At 45.0% G+C, this 16,680-nt stretch overlaps 1 protein-coding gene across 1 annotated transcript in view; it reads left to right on the forward strand.

The window, feature by feature from the left end:
- Window positions 1-16,680, forward strand: part of CELSR1 (cadherin EGF LAG seven-pass G-type receptor 1) — a 175,233-nt gene that overhangs the window by 64,423 nt on the left and 94,130 nt on the right. Inside the window, exon 2 of the mRNA XM_063323392.1 lies at window positions 7,953-8,591. Within this exon, the coding sequence (XP_063179462.1) occupies window positions 7,953-8,591 (639 nt within the window). The remainder of the gene's footprint in view (window positions 1-7,952; window positions 8,592-16,680) is intronic.

Here is a 16,680-nt window from a genome sequence, read left to right on the forward strand (position 1 = left end):
TTTTAGCTAGCAGGGAAATTGCCTTGTCAGTAAAATGGTCTGGAAGGAGCTGGTTATTGGCGTGCTCACGCTATCTTCCCACACATCGTACTTCCCTCCAAGTCTCCTTCACCCTCGTGCTTTCTGCTCGGCACAGGGACTTGTTTCCACTTTGCTACTGCTGCATCCCTGCCAGCTTCCCCTGCCTGCGTCTCATCCCCCCCAGCGGTTACACCCCCTGCGCACCAGGTACCTGAGGAGCAAGGGGTGATGCTGCGGGAGGGCGCTGGGGGAAGTTAGGCATCTTTTCAACCTCGCTGCCGTCAGAATTCAAGAGTGCTTATTCCTGCCAGCAGATCCAACTTGCCTGACTTCCCACCCTCCGGAAATATTCCCCCAGACTGGTGTTATCAACCCAATTAGCATTTCAAAATTCTCAGCTTGCAGGTGCTGATTTCAGAAAAGCTAATGGCAATCTTGTACAATGTTGAGCAATCCAGTTGGCATCAATTTATTCTTAATCCCCTGTTCAAGCTGCAAACCAAAATATGTTGGTTTTTTTCTTTTCAGTATTGTGTACAAAGTAAATAATCCTGAACAGCACAGGCTACGTTAACGATAATGATGCCAAAATTAGTCTGTTTTTTTTCTCTTTACACACATCAGGAATTCACAGTTGCTTTATGCACGGCTTCTCCTCCCACAGGTTGGGGTTTTTTTTAGCTGTCTGATTTAGCTGGTACTGCTATGGCTGCTGCCAAGGGAACGTCGCAAGCCCCAAGTCCCCACTGCCCACCCTCCCCGGGCATCCCAGATATCCATCTCAGTCAGGATGAAGAGGTGACTCGTCTTGCAAAAAGAAGTACATGAAAGTTTAACTTGGAGTGTTTTTAAGAGTGTCTGCAGCCTGTGAGCATTAAGAGGTGGCTTTGCCTGGAAGCGTCTGGACACTTTGTCGGGATCCTTTGCTTGCACTGACCCCGACATCACTTCCCAAGCACGGCTGTGGCTGAGGCGATCACAGGGCAGTGCAGTGGCAGGGCACAGGCTGGCACCGCCACAACCCAGGTGGGTACCCTGTGTCCTGGGTGGGCCGGGGCAGACCCCTCGGGTGCTCTGAGCTGCCGCGGTGGCAGCGGGATGGTGCTGGAGGCACTGTGGTTAACACTGGTTTGGGGAGAGCTTGTCGCTGGTACTCACTCTGTGGCAGCGTGGACCATTGCCTGTCCTCTGACAAGCTTCCAGCCTTGGACTGTTTAATCCCAGGTACCTTCTTTTCCCCCACAAGAGGTGTTTTCCCCAGGACACTCCCCTCCCATGTAGCTCAGGCAGGACTGAACCCCCATAGCTGGTGTGCTCGCGTACCCCTTGCGGCTCAGCCACGTTCTGTTTTACCTCGCCCTGTCATCTAAAATCCCCCCATAGCACCAAGTAACACATCTTTCTCTTCCTCCTGCCGGTGGCCCTTCCGAACCCTCTTTTTTCCCAAAGGATGCTGGGCAACACTGGCCAGGGTTTTCAAAACAGAGCGTCTGCAGAAGGGGGGCTGCAGCTGCTTGTCCTTCCTGCAAATTTAGAGATGTTGAGGTGTGGATTCAGACACCTGATTTTAGGAAAACCTTTGCAACTCGTGCTGTGCATTCCATGTTCCGTGCTTCTACTGTCTGCGTGCTTGCCCTGCTCATCCCTCGTCCTTTGCTTTCTGCTCTTCCCATCTTGATTTTCAACTCCGATCCTTTTCCCGGGCAGACAATTGCTCTTGTTTGGGGCTGCTGGGTCGGGAATGAAGCTCTGCATGAGTGCCCGGGCAGGGACTCAGGGAATTAGGCTCTAGGCCCAATTTTGGCCGGGACTGAAGCCCGCTGAAGTCAATGAGAATCTTCCTGTTGAGGTAATGGAATTTGGAGCAGGCCTGGGCTTCAACGTTCTTCAGAGTAGTGATTCCAATGTGAGCCTTTGGCACTGTGTGAATAATAGATAATTATTTTTATATATCCTTTCCAAAGCTCACAACTTGTGTTGGCAGTTGGTGCTCCTAAATGTGCGAAGCTGAGACTGGCAGTCTGAAACGAAGGGACAAAAGCAATGACGTATGCTTCATGTGGCCAGGGAGAATCATTTCTGTGTCATTGCATCCGACTTGATACACAGAAGGAATTGCTCATCAGCAGCTTTTCCGATCCCAATGAGAGGGAGACTCTGACAGAATCCATTAGTGCCTGTCTAAGAAATTACAGAGCATTATACAGAATACATTTATTTTTTTCCAGAAGGAGGTGTATATCCCAAGGACATTACTTTTCTGTTATTGCACCATTTAGTGTCGCTTTTCTCTAGCAGAAGAGAAATTCATACTTTCATCTGTTCCTACCAAAAACCAGGAACTACTTAGGGATGCCCGTCGGACATTCGCCGCTGCCCATCGCTCTGGCCTTTCAGAGATCCAAGGCCAACACCAGCCCCCACGTCCTTTGCCAAGGTGCCCTGAAGGCACCTCAGAATGGGGTCACCTGCACAGTTTCTGTCCTGAAACGCTTCTCCAGTGAGGCTGCTCGCTAACTGGGAAGACCCCGGGGTAGGGTCTCTGTAAATTCACAGTTATGCCTGTTTTCATTTTCCTTTCTGGTAATGTTTTCTGCTGTTTGGCAAAGCATCTTACCTGGGTTCCCACCCGCCATTTCCTGTGCAGCTTACTTTCTCTCAGGATATTTTCTCTGTGCTATAAGCCCCTGAACTTTTCCATAATGTAGAAAGTATTTTAAAGAGTTTTCTTATGGATGCTCGTAGACTTCTCATTTCTACTCGCAGAAGTGAAGCTTTGTAGTGCCTAGAGCAGTGGTTTGGAAGGGGTGATATTAGTACAGTGGTATTTCATACATTTTAAATCCGTTTCCATGGTGGTGGAAGCACAATGCAAGGAAGGGACTCAGCCCTGCAAGGCTTTCAGACTTTCTGAGGCAAGCTGAAGCTTAGCGCAGGACTGTGCATCTCACTTTTATGGACGTCTGCCGGTTTTTTACTGCTGTTTGCTCAGCGGGCAGCATGGTTTGGGTTCCAGCTCTGCTCAAGCAGTCGAGTATTGCCTGAGGTCTCTAATGCTATGAGCTGGTGCTACTTACGTGCTATTGCCACCCAAGCAGTGGAGAGGACGCTAAAAATATGGCACCCTCATCATTAAATCAAGGCTTAGCACTGGACTAGGTGTGTATTAACTCCCCTATGTAAAGACACGCCTGGAAGCAATGGGGGATGGAGGTTTGATCATTCAAAGGCATGTTACCAAGTGATGTTTGCTACCCATGGGCATGCCTGCTTCTAATGAGCTGGGCAGAGCAAGAGGTTCTTTGAACCTATGGAGTGTCCTTACCCTACGTTTTGCTAGCCAAGGAGTTTGCGTGGCTGTCGGAAACTGATACCGGTTACTTCCAGATGCATTATAAAGCAAAATTAGAATAGACGCGGGTTGGGCTATCTAAGAAAGAAAGCTCTGATGCTAAAATATTTATATAAAATATTCATCTTTGATATGCAGCCCTAAGACCTTTGTATATAATAAACCAAAAAAAAATTGTTAATTATTTTATTTCTGCCAACTTAAAAAGCAAACAAAAAGATCCTTTCTGGCCAGGTACTGCTGTTGCCAAATGTGCATTTCAGTTAAACTTTGCTGTGTTTACATTTCTAGATAATAAAATTCTTTGGTTTATGGACTGCCAGAAGACAGAAAGCTGAGATTAAAGTCTCGAATTTGATTTGGTTTGTCACAAAATAAGAATAAGCATGAAGAAATGACTATTTCATCAATTCTTTGTTACTAGTGTATTTTAGAGAGGTTCAAGCTTTTGTCATCCTTACTGTCTTCTTTTTTCTTTGTAATGCATCAGGGTATGTGATTGCTATTGAATCTTCTCATTAGTTTGATGGAGGATGAAGATGGGTAGTTATGTTTTTAAGGAGCCTATTCAAGTAACGACAGTGACACAAAAGACAGCAGTCTGCTTTGATTTCCACCTCCTGGAGATTTCTCTTGTAGAAAGCGTACATAAAATAATATCACCAGGATATAAATTCAGTGTGTAGGGACTGTGTTTGTAATGAACACCTCTTCTCCTGTGCAGCCACCCGTCCATCCGGAATCCTCTTTGTCCATTCACTGACATGTTAGTCGCTAAGAGTCTTTTATTTTAATCTTCCCACCTTGTTTTTGATAAGCGTGGCTGTAACAGCTTTTGAAAGAACCTTTTATGATTTGTTTAGGATATTTATGCTGCCTTCATTACCCCAGTATCTCCGCATTTCAGCATCTGCACCCACTACTCCACAATGTGCATGTAGGTGCCATTATCCCCACTTCACGGAAGAGAAACTTGAGGACAGAGTGACAAAAGCCATTGGTACAAGGGTTTTAGGAGCCAACCCTGCAAAAGGACGGCCTGAATCCTGTCTTCCTCCTTGGTCCGTCCTGCATTTCCCTTTTCTCAGGTGCTTGGGCTGCTCCAATCCAGGCTGTCTGCCCAAGCCCCTCTTAGCAGGATGTCTATATGTCCCTTCTGCCAGCATGGCTCGTGTTTTTAGAGCTCCATCAGGAAGACTCCTGCATGCAGCCAGTTTGCTGAAGCCAAGCAGATGACGGCTGTGAGAACTGGTGACAGCTAAGCCCTGCATGTGTGTCTGTATTCATCTGTGCGAAGGTCTGCTCCAAAGAGTAAAGTGTAGCCGGAGTTCCTCCCGTGTGGCGTCACTTGAAGGGTGCTTCACACCCCTGACTGAAGCCGTCTTGCATCTGCCAAAACATGATAGGGACACTTTATAGCTGTGTCATAAGACCTTTGAAAACTCAGGTTGTTAGAGCCTTTTTAGCAGAACAACAGATGGGTGGTGTGTGTGTGTATCAGATAGCTGCACGTGGTAGGCATGTCAGACAGTGAAAAGACATAAAGTATTACTGCTCCATAAAATAGTACTTCCTAATATTATTTTTCTCACCTTTCTGGCAGGAAACATTTGAAACTTCCATGGAGTATTTCACCTGTGAATCTCAAAATACATATAATAGCATGTATTCACGGCTTAATTCAATTCCCAATAAAGATGAGGACAAAATTTCCGCTTTCTTTACTGCGCCTGTTCCAGCCCTCAAAGCGAATGTTGTCTGCTGAAAGTAGAATAGATACTAATTTGGTCCCATAAAACCACAGATTGTTTCAACTTTCCCCGAATTTCTGAATGAATAGATGATCGGATCCCGTGATGCTGCTCTCAGACTCGCTGGTGATATGAAAGAGGCGCTTGTCCGGCAGGCTGTATAGCCCTGCCGCGCTTTTGTTGCCTATAGGACACATGCTCAGCTCCTTTTTACTCTCTTTTTATTTTAATGCTCTGCAGCAGGGCCGCACAAAGCCGAACTGGCTTTTAAAACACGACTTCATTTTGCAGCTATACGTCTGTGCCCGGTTTTCTTTTGTGCTGCCTGCGGAACAAGGAGGCTGTGTGGTATCTGACACCGGGCTTTTTCCAGTGATTTATTAACTGTGTCAGAATAGCTGTTGTGAATGCTGGGAAGCTCTTGCATATTGTGACAGTTGATATTGATTATGACAGTTTGTAGACTCTAGTGCGTTGTCAGACAGTGGATCGTATTTTGTCTTCTTACTATACATACCACGGGCTATAGATCATAGTGTTTGCTTAAGAAAAGGACCCATTGTCCAGCGTTCTCGCTGGTATGAGAGAACTTCTGTAGCATATTGTGCAACAAATAGCAAAGTAGTTCAGGCACCCTATGGGACAGGCAGGCAAATGTCAATTGCTGTAGGAAAAAAAAAAGTGAATAGTTTGTTCTGCTTCTGGCCTTTCAGGGGAGTGAGCCCTCCAGTTGACAGAAGTGGGTAGACTAGTCTGAGGATGTCATTTATGAAAATATGGTGCATCCTCTATTGTCCGTTGGCCAGAAATCCACAGGCTACGCAGGAGGAGGAGGTTGAAGTGAGGATTTTGGCTACTGATCATTTTCCAAGGTTGCTTTGGGTCTTGATGGAGGCTGAAACCGCGTGGTTCTAGAGTCTGAGGAAGAGGAGAGAAAGACTTCTGCAGGCTTGGGAGAAAGGGAAAGCTGTCACATCAGCTGCTGTGAGGAGCACGTCAAACAGATCAACCTGAACAATGACCTCTTCTGACTGTTTGGTTTTAGCGAGGCAGTAGTAAAGTAGCACACAGGAGAAAAGATTTTTCTGTTTGCCTAAAAGCTGCTTCAGTGTTGAAAAAAGTCAACAGCTGAGCTTTTACAGGCAACCGGATCCGGAGGAGGGAGTCAAAAGCCATTTGGTTAATTGTGCTGCCATAATTTACTATATTGCTACGGTACTATTGGAGGAAAAACCTTCCAACAATACATGTATTTTTAAAACAAAAGAGCACTTGAGGTGTAGTGGTGACAGTGAATAGGAAAGGAGCCGTTCTGATTCTTCTGTTCTTGACAGACCTTTTATAAGAGCCCATCACAGGTCATAAACTTACAGTTTGAGATAATAAAGTGTCAGAAAATGATCTTTAGCAATCCATCTATTAGAATTTTGTTCTCACCTGGGGTTTAGATTGATTCAAATGCAGTTTCTGCTGCAATTTTACATTGATGGGATCCAAAAACCATTTCTGAATATATCTTATGGTTTAATTGAAATAAATGTAGTAGCAGGTCACTTGTGAAGTGATTATTTCTGGGATACTTTGAGCCAAGACTATGGCACTGAGCTGGGACCTAGGGTAACTTGATTCAGTTCTTAATTCCCCTGTGGGCCTGATATTGGCCACTCAAACTAGTCCATCTCTCTCATGAGAGACACAACCACTTCTGGTTGTTTATTTACAATATGAGATCTTTGAGAAGGAACATTTCCTATCAGAAGCCAGTTTTGATCTCTCCTGGCATTTCTAGGTGATCCTGGAATTCTAGACACGTTTTCTGTAATGCAGTCTGCATTTTCTTAATGAGCCCTTAATGTTAGCACGGAGACAGTGTTAAACTAAGTGGTTTCGTTTCAGTGATGATGCAACTTCCCGTTCCATGCTCGCATCAAATTTGGATTAATTATAGCACTCACTGTGTCATAATTATGTTTCATAGTGATAGAATGCTCTAGAGTTTGTACATTCACAGCACTACTGTAAGCCTTAGGGTGTACTGAGATTTTACAGTGGCATCTCTCAGTCCAGTGTTAGGTTCTAGTGCTATATTTATAGATTTACAGGTTTTATTGCAAAACATCCACAGAAATAGCAGAAAAGCTTTAAAGGAAGGATAAATGGAATAGTTTTTAAATGTCTACTTTTTGGTTACAGACATATTTTATTTGAATTTTTTTTCTTATTTTCATAAAAGTATTTTGAAGAAGTTAGGTGTGAGGAATGAAAGAAGTTCAGGTGTTCAGATGTGAAGACTTGTTTCCTTAGGTGACTTTTCTCTACAGCTGTGGTAACAAGTCTCTATCTGTTCTGGCTCCTTAAGCCTGAGACCGCGCCGGGAGAAGATAATTTTGCTGTTGTGCTGTGAAAAGCGACAGCTTCCCAGCACTGGTTGTAGGCTAGCAGTGAGCGACTTGTATGAAGATCCATTCAGTTGCTATCAGGAGAGGCCCCTTCCCCTTGGCTTCCCCTTGGCTGTCCTGGGGCTCTCCGGCTGTCCATTTGCTCGTTGGCTCTTGCCAATCATTTGCCTGGGTCGTTCTCCAGGTATTCTGGACTCCTTGAGATGTCCCTGGTCCTTTGTGTTACAGTCCTTACAAGATTTTGTTTTGTTTTCCTGAGTAAAGGCATTGGTAATCACTGTGGAAGGTGGATACATTTCCCTCTCTCATCCTGGTGCCCCGAAATGTCTCGCAGGTCTGTTTTATTTCCAGGAGACTGCAGAAGCCTCCTTGTCCGTAGGTTGAAGCCTTCTCTCTGACATCGCTGTTATCTTTCTCTCCTCCCTTCAGATGGTGTCCATAGTGTCACGGCAGTCTGCACCCTGCGCGTCACCATCATCACGGACGACATGCTCACCAACAGTATCACGGTGCGGCTGGAGAACATGTCCCAGGAGAGGTTCCTTTCTCCCCTCCTGTCCCTGTTCGTGGAGGGGGTGGCAACAGTCCTCTCCACCGCCAAGGATGGCATCTTCGTTTTCAACATCCAGAATGACACAGACGTCAGCTCCAATATCCTGAACGTGACCTTCTCGGCTTTGCTCCCGGGTGGCATTCGAAACAAGTTTTTCCCCTCCGAGGACCTGCAGGAGCAGATCTACCTCAACAGGACCCTGCTGACCATGATTTCCACGCAGAGGGTGCTGCCCTTCGACGACAACATCTGCTTGCGCGAGCCCTGTGAGAACTACATGAAGTGTGTCTCCGTCCTGAAGTTCGACAGCTCGGCCCCGTTCATCAGCTCCAACACCGTCCTGTTCCGCCCCATCCACCCCATCAATGGGCTGCGGTGCCGATGCCCCCCGGGCTTCACGGGCGACTACTGCGAGACGGAGATTGACCTCTGCTACTCCAACCCCTGTGGGAGCAACGGGCTGTGCCGGAGCCGAGAAGGGGGCTACACTTGTGAATGCTACGAGGACTACACTGGTATGTGTTTATCTTATCTTTGACCCATGATTTATATGTTAGACCATCAACCAGGCCAGCTCTGTGTCAAGCTGAAATTGCTGACATTCTTAGTCAAAGGGAGAAAAACTCCTGGCGCTGCCTTCTGGTCGGGAGAAGGCTTGTGAGTGTCACACATCACTTAGGGTAAGTCCCGTATCTCTGCATGCATGGTGGTAGGAACCATGCCTTGCTCCAGGTCATGCAGGGGGCCCAACAGCTGCTGAAGCAATTTGCTTTGTGTGAGTTTCTGCTCAAAATGCCACAAATGTGTTTCTTCTGTCTGGAAGGAAAAAGGTGGGATGCATCCCCTGGTTCGTGGTTCAAGGAGCCTTCCTGGCCCCTTAGCAGTCCCCTCCTACCAGGGTATAGTGGGAGTGTGTAGCCTCGGTAGAAGGTCGTCAGCCTTTGGTTGTCAACAAGCACAGAGCATGAGGATGGATCATGGTCCCAAGAAACTGCATTAGCACACATTTATGGGAAGTACTGCAAGCTAGCTACAGTTTGTAAATGTCCAAACTCCAGAAGGACGTAGCTGCTTCCAGGCCTGTCTCCAGCAGCCTGCTGAGGAACGTACTTTGCCTCATCATGGACTTGACAGCTAATAAAGATCAAAGTGCTGCTTCTCAAATACTCCTGAGAAGTTATGAAAAAATATTAACTGAATGTTTTCTGGTGCTTCAGTAAAGTCAGTGGGATTATTTATGTATTTGAAATTGCACACGCATTTAAGCGTTCTGCACTGACGTGCTGCTGGCTGTAATTTATGCTGACGGCTCAGCAATGTCTGCTGTGACCCCTGCAAACGAGGGGTGAAGCAGAAGGGGCTGTTCCCAATGCTGCCTCTCGCTGCTGAAGTTATAAAAAATTGAAAACATAAATTATTTAAGTCTCCATGTAAAAAAAATCTAGATGATGTGTATGTCTACTGGGCTGGATCCAGCCCTCTAGGTGGAAGGGTTTTCCTTCACTTTCTGTGGCTTTTGGCTTCAGGGCTGTAATTAAAAATGAGATGGTGGAAGGAGCCAGGAGTTGGTGAGCTGGGACATGGCAGCAGCAGGTGAACTGGGCTTTCCCCAGCAACGGGGGCAGAAGATGCTCCCCGAGATCAGAGCAGGGCTTAGGGCAGCAGGACCTTCCTCAGGAGATACAGACAACTTTTTGCCTGACCGGTGAAGCCCTGAATAGAGCCGTGGGATGGTTGGGGTATTTGGTCTTTGTTCAGGAGTGATTTTCCTGCCAGGCTTCTCATGAATGACGTCCACAGTGAAATACATTATAAAGTCCGTTATCCATTGCGTACAGCTAATGCAAAATACGTGTGGCATTGGGAATCACAAAACAGATTTTATGACCGGTTGGTTTCATTTAACGTGTTTATCTACTATTATACTGTAAATAGGAATGGTTAGAAATTGCAAGTTTCGTTAAAGAAAGATATGCATATAAATAGGGCTAATTCATCCATATCTTCAGTTTTGGAATGACATGCATTCCTACATCACATTTTGTGGGTCTCTTGCCAGAAGTCTTCAGAAAAAAAGGCTAAATATACTTCAAAAATGAAAGAGAATAATCATATCTTAATAATTGATGGACATATTTAATAATTAACGCTGTAGTCAGAACAGACACGGTACATATTTAGAGGAGAGGCACTATGTTATTCATACGCAAAGAAAGACTTGATCTGTAACGGTATTTTCTGTGCATAGTTGTTGAGTTAAAAATTAACTGTCCAGCTGCCAGGATATTAAAGCGATCAGAAGTTAAGAGGAGAGCACTGCTTATAGCTTTGCCATCTTTAGGTTTCAGAGTTAACTGAACTTCAGTGAAACACTGTTCTTTGGAAGGGCAGTTTGGGTCATGATTGCAGTCAGGTTGGCCAGGGGAAAACACACCCAACGATGATCAAAAGGGCTCTGGAATCCCTTATCCTGTAGATTGATACAAATATTGTTGAATATTTCTGGTTTATTGCTGAACGAATGCAGCAGAAATTTCTTGTCTGCTCTGTGGTTGGTTTACGTTACATTAGTGCCTTTAGGCTCCGTGTTGCACGACAGTGGTTTTTTCCGTCAAACCTGACACACCCACATATGGTGGTCATTAGTTGGTTGATTTTCATCCCCTTTGCAGAATGCGGTGGAAAATGCTATCAACGAGTAATCTATTACCAGGAATATTTTATGAAGATGCATTGTTGAATCTTGTCCCAGTCTCCTTTAAGGGCTGTTATTTTACCTATGATTTTTGTCCTTTCTTTAAATACACTCATATCCATTTGCAAGTTCAGTTTATATCTATTAATAATAATACTGTGTTTTCTGCTTGTATGTAAATATTTATTGTTTACAACAATCCAGATTTTATATCTATTTAATATGTAAACAGCATAGGTTGGTTTCAATAGCAGCAGTGTGTATTGGCTCACGGAATGCAGCGATCGTAAATCAGAATGAGCAGAGAATTGCTAGGGCTGAAAGTTGGGAGAGTCTGAAATGTTACCATGGTATTAACTCAGCGTAGTAACCTACCAGTATGAGGTACTTAGGAATCTTGGAATTAATTGTAAAAAATGAAATACGAATGGTAATAGTCAATGAAATGCAGCCTGCTCTGGGAGCTCTCATGTTTCCAATTCCCAATTAAGACCCTACGTAGAAAAATAACGAGAAGAAAGTGCTAAAACCTGTCATCTGTCTGGGGAGATATGCTGCGACTCGATGAGAAATCACTACACAATCATAACCCTGTACTGAATCTGTCCGACTGGTCACCTGTTAAAAATATAGCGTTTATTTCCTGTAGAAGATAATTATGTCCTATCTTCATCGGATGGAATTTCCTCCCATTTTTCCACCCTGCTTTGAAGCCCTCCATTTGTTTTGATGTAATTGTTAGTCATTTATACATGATGAAAGTTTCTCTGTCTTCAGGAGTCTTCTGTTACGGGCACCAAGGTAAACTGAGCTTCTACAAGATATTTCTGAAACCCGATTACTGGCTAGTTTGGGGTCATTTGGAATTAGCTTCACTTCCTGTGATGTAAGGAGGTGAGTGAAGAAGGGCATATATTTTTAATCATGTTTTTTTCAGAATAGCGACCCCTTTAACCTCTTTTCTTTATATACGAACTAGCGTAGAGAAGCGAACAATGTACACACTAACAGTCGTGCCATTGATGGCAGGGAGCTATGTGCATGGCTGAAGGGTTAAAGGATGTCATTTAAGTTAAGCAAACAAATTTAATGTACTTGAACACTGTGGAAAGCCTGTGTGATTTTTCCAGCTGTATTTCATGAACCTTTTGAGCGCTGCAGAAGCAGCTTGAGATGAACTCCAGGTGAAGGCTTGGACAGAGGTAGTTATCTGTGCCCCCCAGGGGCAAAACCATGAAGGGCAAATGCATCGTCTCACCCGCGCTGTTTTTGGAGGCATGGTTGCCACAGCGGTTCCTGAATGAGCTGTACTTCCAGCCTAGTCCTGGGCCCTCCTGTAGGACATATCGCTGTGGCCATGTCTCCACCTTTTTGGGTGTGAATTCCCACGATTCCTGCCCTGCCGAGAGCAGGAGCCTCCTGACATCCCTGGGTCCTCCCACAGCTCTCGCCGCACTTTGATGCCTGTGGTCTCTTCTGTTTAACAGCCACGGCGACCGTTCGCCTCTGCAGTCATGCTCCCCAAAAGTAAGATATAATTTGCACAGAACAAAAGCACTCCAAGGGGAAAAAAGAAAACCCAACCCCTGAAATAAGGAGAGATGTAATGTTCCCACAGTTCTCCTTAGCACAGGGCATTCTCTCTGCCTCCTTTGCTACCTAACCCCTAGCAAGGAGCAATTTCTAGGGAAACAGATCGTCAGAGAATTTCCCATATCCTCTGCATCGCTCCTTGGATTTCACTTCAGAGAGCGGAGAAATCTTAAGTGGTTGTAAATCTTCTAGTAATCAAATACAGCAATTAGAGATCTTTTGCGTGTTACACTTTTTTCCTCCTAATTTATTTTTGTGATACCATATTGACATGAGGAATCATGACATCTAACTTGGCCACCATGAATTCTGACTTTGTGTCAGGAGAAGGTAATTATAGCTGTTGTCGCAGCGTTGTGCCAGAGGTCCCTATTCATATTGTTTAGTAAGTTCTCAGCTTTTGGCTCTTGCAAACAACACGTAAAAGTAAATGTGAAGATTTGCTTCTCTTGTTATCTTTACTTATATCCATTCTTCAGATAGTAATTTCCTTGTTCAGTCTGATACCAGATTCTCATTTTTAAGGCCAGAGAGATTTATTTGGGAGAATTTCAACTTCCAAGTAGAGAAATCTGGCAGCCAGGGTAGCCGTAATGAGTGTTTTATCTTGGGCAAGAAGGTCTGAAATTCCACTCTGGGTTACGCTTCTGCAGCTCTGCTGGAGCGGTGGGATCACAGGCGTGTAACAGCCAAATCCTGTACAGCAAACCTTAATTTGATTCCTTCAAGTTTCTCGCTGCGTCTTTAACTCCTTGTTTAGCTTATGAAAGGCCATGGTTTTGTGACGGCAAGGCGAACAAAGATTATCCTCACAGGGTCGTGGGGCTTTGCCAGCACTTTCAAACAGCTGTGACCAAGTTTGTCTTTGCCACAAAACACCAAATAAGAAATTCTGTGGTTCCCAAACACTCCCGTAAAAGTAGGGACGTTATCGATGGTATAGGTCAGCTTCATGGATCATCTCTTTGTGATACCTCATTCAAATGTTATTCATTTGTTAAGGCAACGCAGTGAAGGTGCTGAAATGTTTTGTATCGTTGCTGCCTTAACTATGTCCCTTAGTCCAGGTCTACAAAGTTATGCTACTGGATTCCAGATGCATTTGTATAATAAAGAGATGAAAACAGCCTAGGCAAGGTCTAATACTGTGAAAAATAGTATATTTGTTTTGAGGGGTTTAAATGTAATTGCAGTTATTAGGGTGCTGGTTGATTTGCGCTGTTTTCAGAATTTAAGGGCTGTAGATTGTCCCATTTCCAAAAAGTCTTTAACAGTTTTTCTGCTGATTTGGGATGCAGGAAAAGTTGAGGAAGAGTGCTGACTATCAGCCTTTTCATAACTGTCGATGTTTCTCGGAGGAGAATACCTGGTTGCCTTTCCTTACAGTTTCCATATGGCAACACTGTGAGAAAGCTTCTGTAGGGCGGTCGCACCCCGGTGAAGGTCTGTATAACGTTGGAGGTATAGAAATTGTCCATTTTCAGCAGTGCTATCCATGCCGTTGCGGTTGGTGTTTGTACTGAAACTTGGTCTTCATAACTGCAACACAATTTCCCTTTGATTGCTGTGGACCTGTCGCTCTCTGCAGCTGAGAGAACTTTTTCACTCTGATGGAGAGAGAAATGAGTGTAGGCTTACGAGATCCTTCTTTACGATTAGTACTCCTCAATTTTGTTCCCTGCACAGATGTCCCATCAGAGTCTTCTCCGTCAATCTTCAACTTTCTCTGTCTCATCAGCATGAAATTTTTGAGAGAAAAGCCCTCTTCTGCCTTTATTGAATAAGCAGACGTCTCCGTGGGTGTAGACGTGGCAAGCTGTGTCCCTGCAGTTGGCAGCAGTCGGTTACAGTCGGGTACTTCTGTTTCCTCACAGCCCGTGGCCCCTTCCAAGACCCAGGAGCTTGCAGCGCTTGGGCAGCTGGTGAGGACTCTGTACGCAGCGCAGTGGATGGTCCAGAAGCAGAGCTTAACTCCTCCAAACATTTTTCAGAGCATGACTGGTGCAAAAGCCTATCTTTTTCTCTTTTTATGGTCTTCACCACTCAGCTATGTACTATGAGACATACCGTCTCATAAATCTTACTCTTAGTGCTTTGAAGTTTCCCCATCTGACCATTGCATTTACCCATGCCAAGGAGCAATGAACCCCAGATGTCGTCTCATGAGCTGACTTAATATCTAAGCATATAAGGAACCCATACAACCTATTCTTTGCAATTAGCCATGGATAATAAGTCTTCCATTGACGCTTGGGCAGTGTATGCTGCATTTGAAGAGCACAGCAGTCAGCTGTGATATTTGCTTTCCTTTCTCTTCTTTTAGCACAATGTCCATTTTGTGTCATGGATTCCTGAAAATAAGTATTAGTTTTGGGTATTCAAATTAAGAGGTATTACCAGGCAGAATCATTGCTTTTGAGTGTATACGTATTGTCAGAGCACGACGCCTTCAGATCATTACATGCTGTACCTGTCCAAAACACTTTTCATTTAAGGATCACTGTAGACTCTGCAAAAGTTACCAACAGCAAAGGAAGCCTGTGGGACATCCCTTTGAGCAAGAAGGTGCTGTCCCCCTCACCAAAGGGATGGGAAGCTGTGGCACAGTATCTTCATCTCTTCCAGGTCACATAAAAGCAGTCAGTGGCAAAGTTCGGAGCAGCTGTGGCAGCTCCTCTGGGCCATTCCTGGGCAGCCCATGGCTAGAAACTTGGGTGAGATCCCCAGGAAGAACATTTCTTTCCTGACACAGACTCTCAGCAGAAGCCTTTGTGCCCACTGTGTTTAACTCAGAGATTTATTGTGCATGTTAAAATGGGTCCTTGCCTGTTTTTGCAGCAAGGCTCACTGTTAATGCGTGCAGGGATGGGGCCAGCACGCCACAACCTTATGGCTGGACTCAAGTGGTGCTAGGTTGGACCAGATGGCATGACTGCACGACTGCTTGCCTCCGCAGATAGCTGAAATAACAACAGCAGAGTAAAATTACACTTTCATATATTACAGTCAAAAGCTGAAACTTTTAAATATTGTCATGTTTCTGTTGACTGTATTTCTGTCCATGTCACTAAAACACAGGAGGTGAACATTGAAAATCTGGAGTTTATATCAGATTCACAGGAGTCACAGAGGTCTACCACTTCTATAGGTGGATTTTTATCTGGAGGATATGTTCTTCAGCTAATCTTCAACCTATGCTCACTTGTCAGGTTGTGAAAAGCCTTTTCTAGTTGGATTACTGTGGTGTATTTGTTGACAGTGTAGTTCTCAAATGGTGTAAATGGCCTGCAGCCTTCACGTCAATCTGCTATGCCTTTTCCGAAACCCAAGCAAAGAGTTTTATCGCATTACCCTCATCCTGATGCACATAAACTGGCTACTGTTTAAAGTTCGAAAGTTTTCCCAATCATATATGAACCCTCCCTTGTCCCCCGTCCCGGGATGCTGCACGTGGGATGATCTTTGATTCAGCTGAACTGCTGCAAGTGCCTCTTCTGGAGCCTCGCGTCTTATCCTCCTCGCCCGTGGAAATACTTGCGCTGATCAAAGCCCTTTGCTGTCATGTGGAAACCTAGCTACAGACTTAATGTTGTGTTTCTTCTTTTTAATTAGTTTTAGAACGGTTTGACAAGACTTCTGTTCTTACCAGGCGCTCCCGCAGTGGAGGTGTGATGGGTGCTTTGTAAAAGCAAGCAGCAGATCACACGCCGATGTAATCACTTACCCCGGCCTCAGAAGCTACCTTAGCAATTCATCTCCAATATACTTATGAATTTAGCTCTTCCAAACAGTTCAGGGTCTACAAAATCCCCCTGACTGATTACAGCTTGTCTTCTCCTTGAGACGGCTGTGTGGCTGGCCTGTTCTTCTCTCCATTTACTTGCTCCCTTCATTTGTCCCCTGCAGCATTTATCACTGATGATTTTACACTTTCTCTGCCATTGTTGATAATTTCAAGTAGCACGTAGCTAAAAATCAGTGTCCAAAGGGCCTGTGTCCAAACCGACCTGTTTGAGGATGGTTCCATGCTTACATTTTTACACCTACTTGCTGTTAATGCCATTGATGTCTGTTAGAAGGCTCTGGGGAGAACTTATAGCAGGCTACCAGTGCCTAAAGGGGGCTTACAGGAGAGATGGGGAGGGACTCTTTATCAGGGAGTGCAGTGATAGGACGAGGGGTAACGGTGTCGATGCCCCATCCCTGGAAGTGTCCAAGGCCAGGCTGAATGGGGCTTTGAGCAGCCTGGTCTAGTGGGAGGTGTCCCTGCCCATGGCAGGGGGGTTGGAACTAGGTGATCTTTAAGGTCCCTTCCA

This window comes from Chroicocephalus ridibundus, chromosome 1 (assembly GCF_963924245.1).
Source record: "Chroicocephalus ridibundus chromosome 1, bChrRid1.1, whole genome shotgun sequence".
Taxonomy (NCBI): Eukaryota; Metazoa; Chordata; class Aves; order Charadriiformes; family Laridae; genus Chroicocephalus; species Chroicocephalus ridibundus.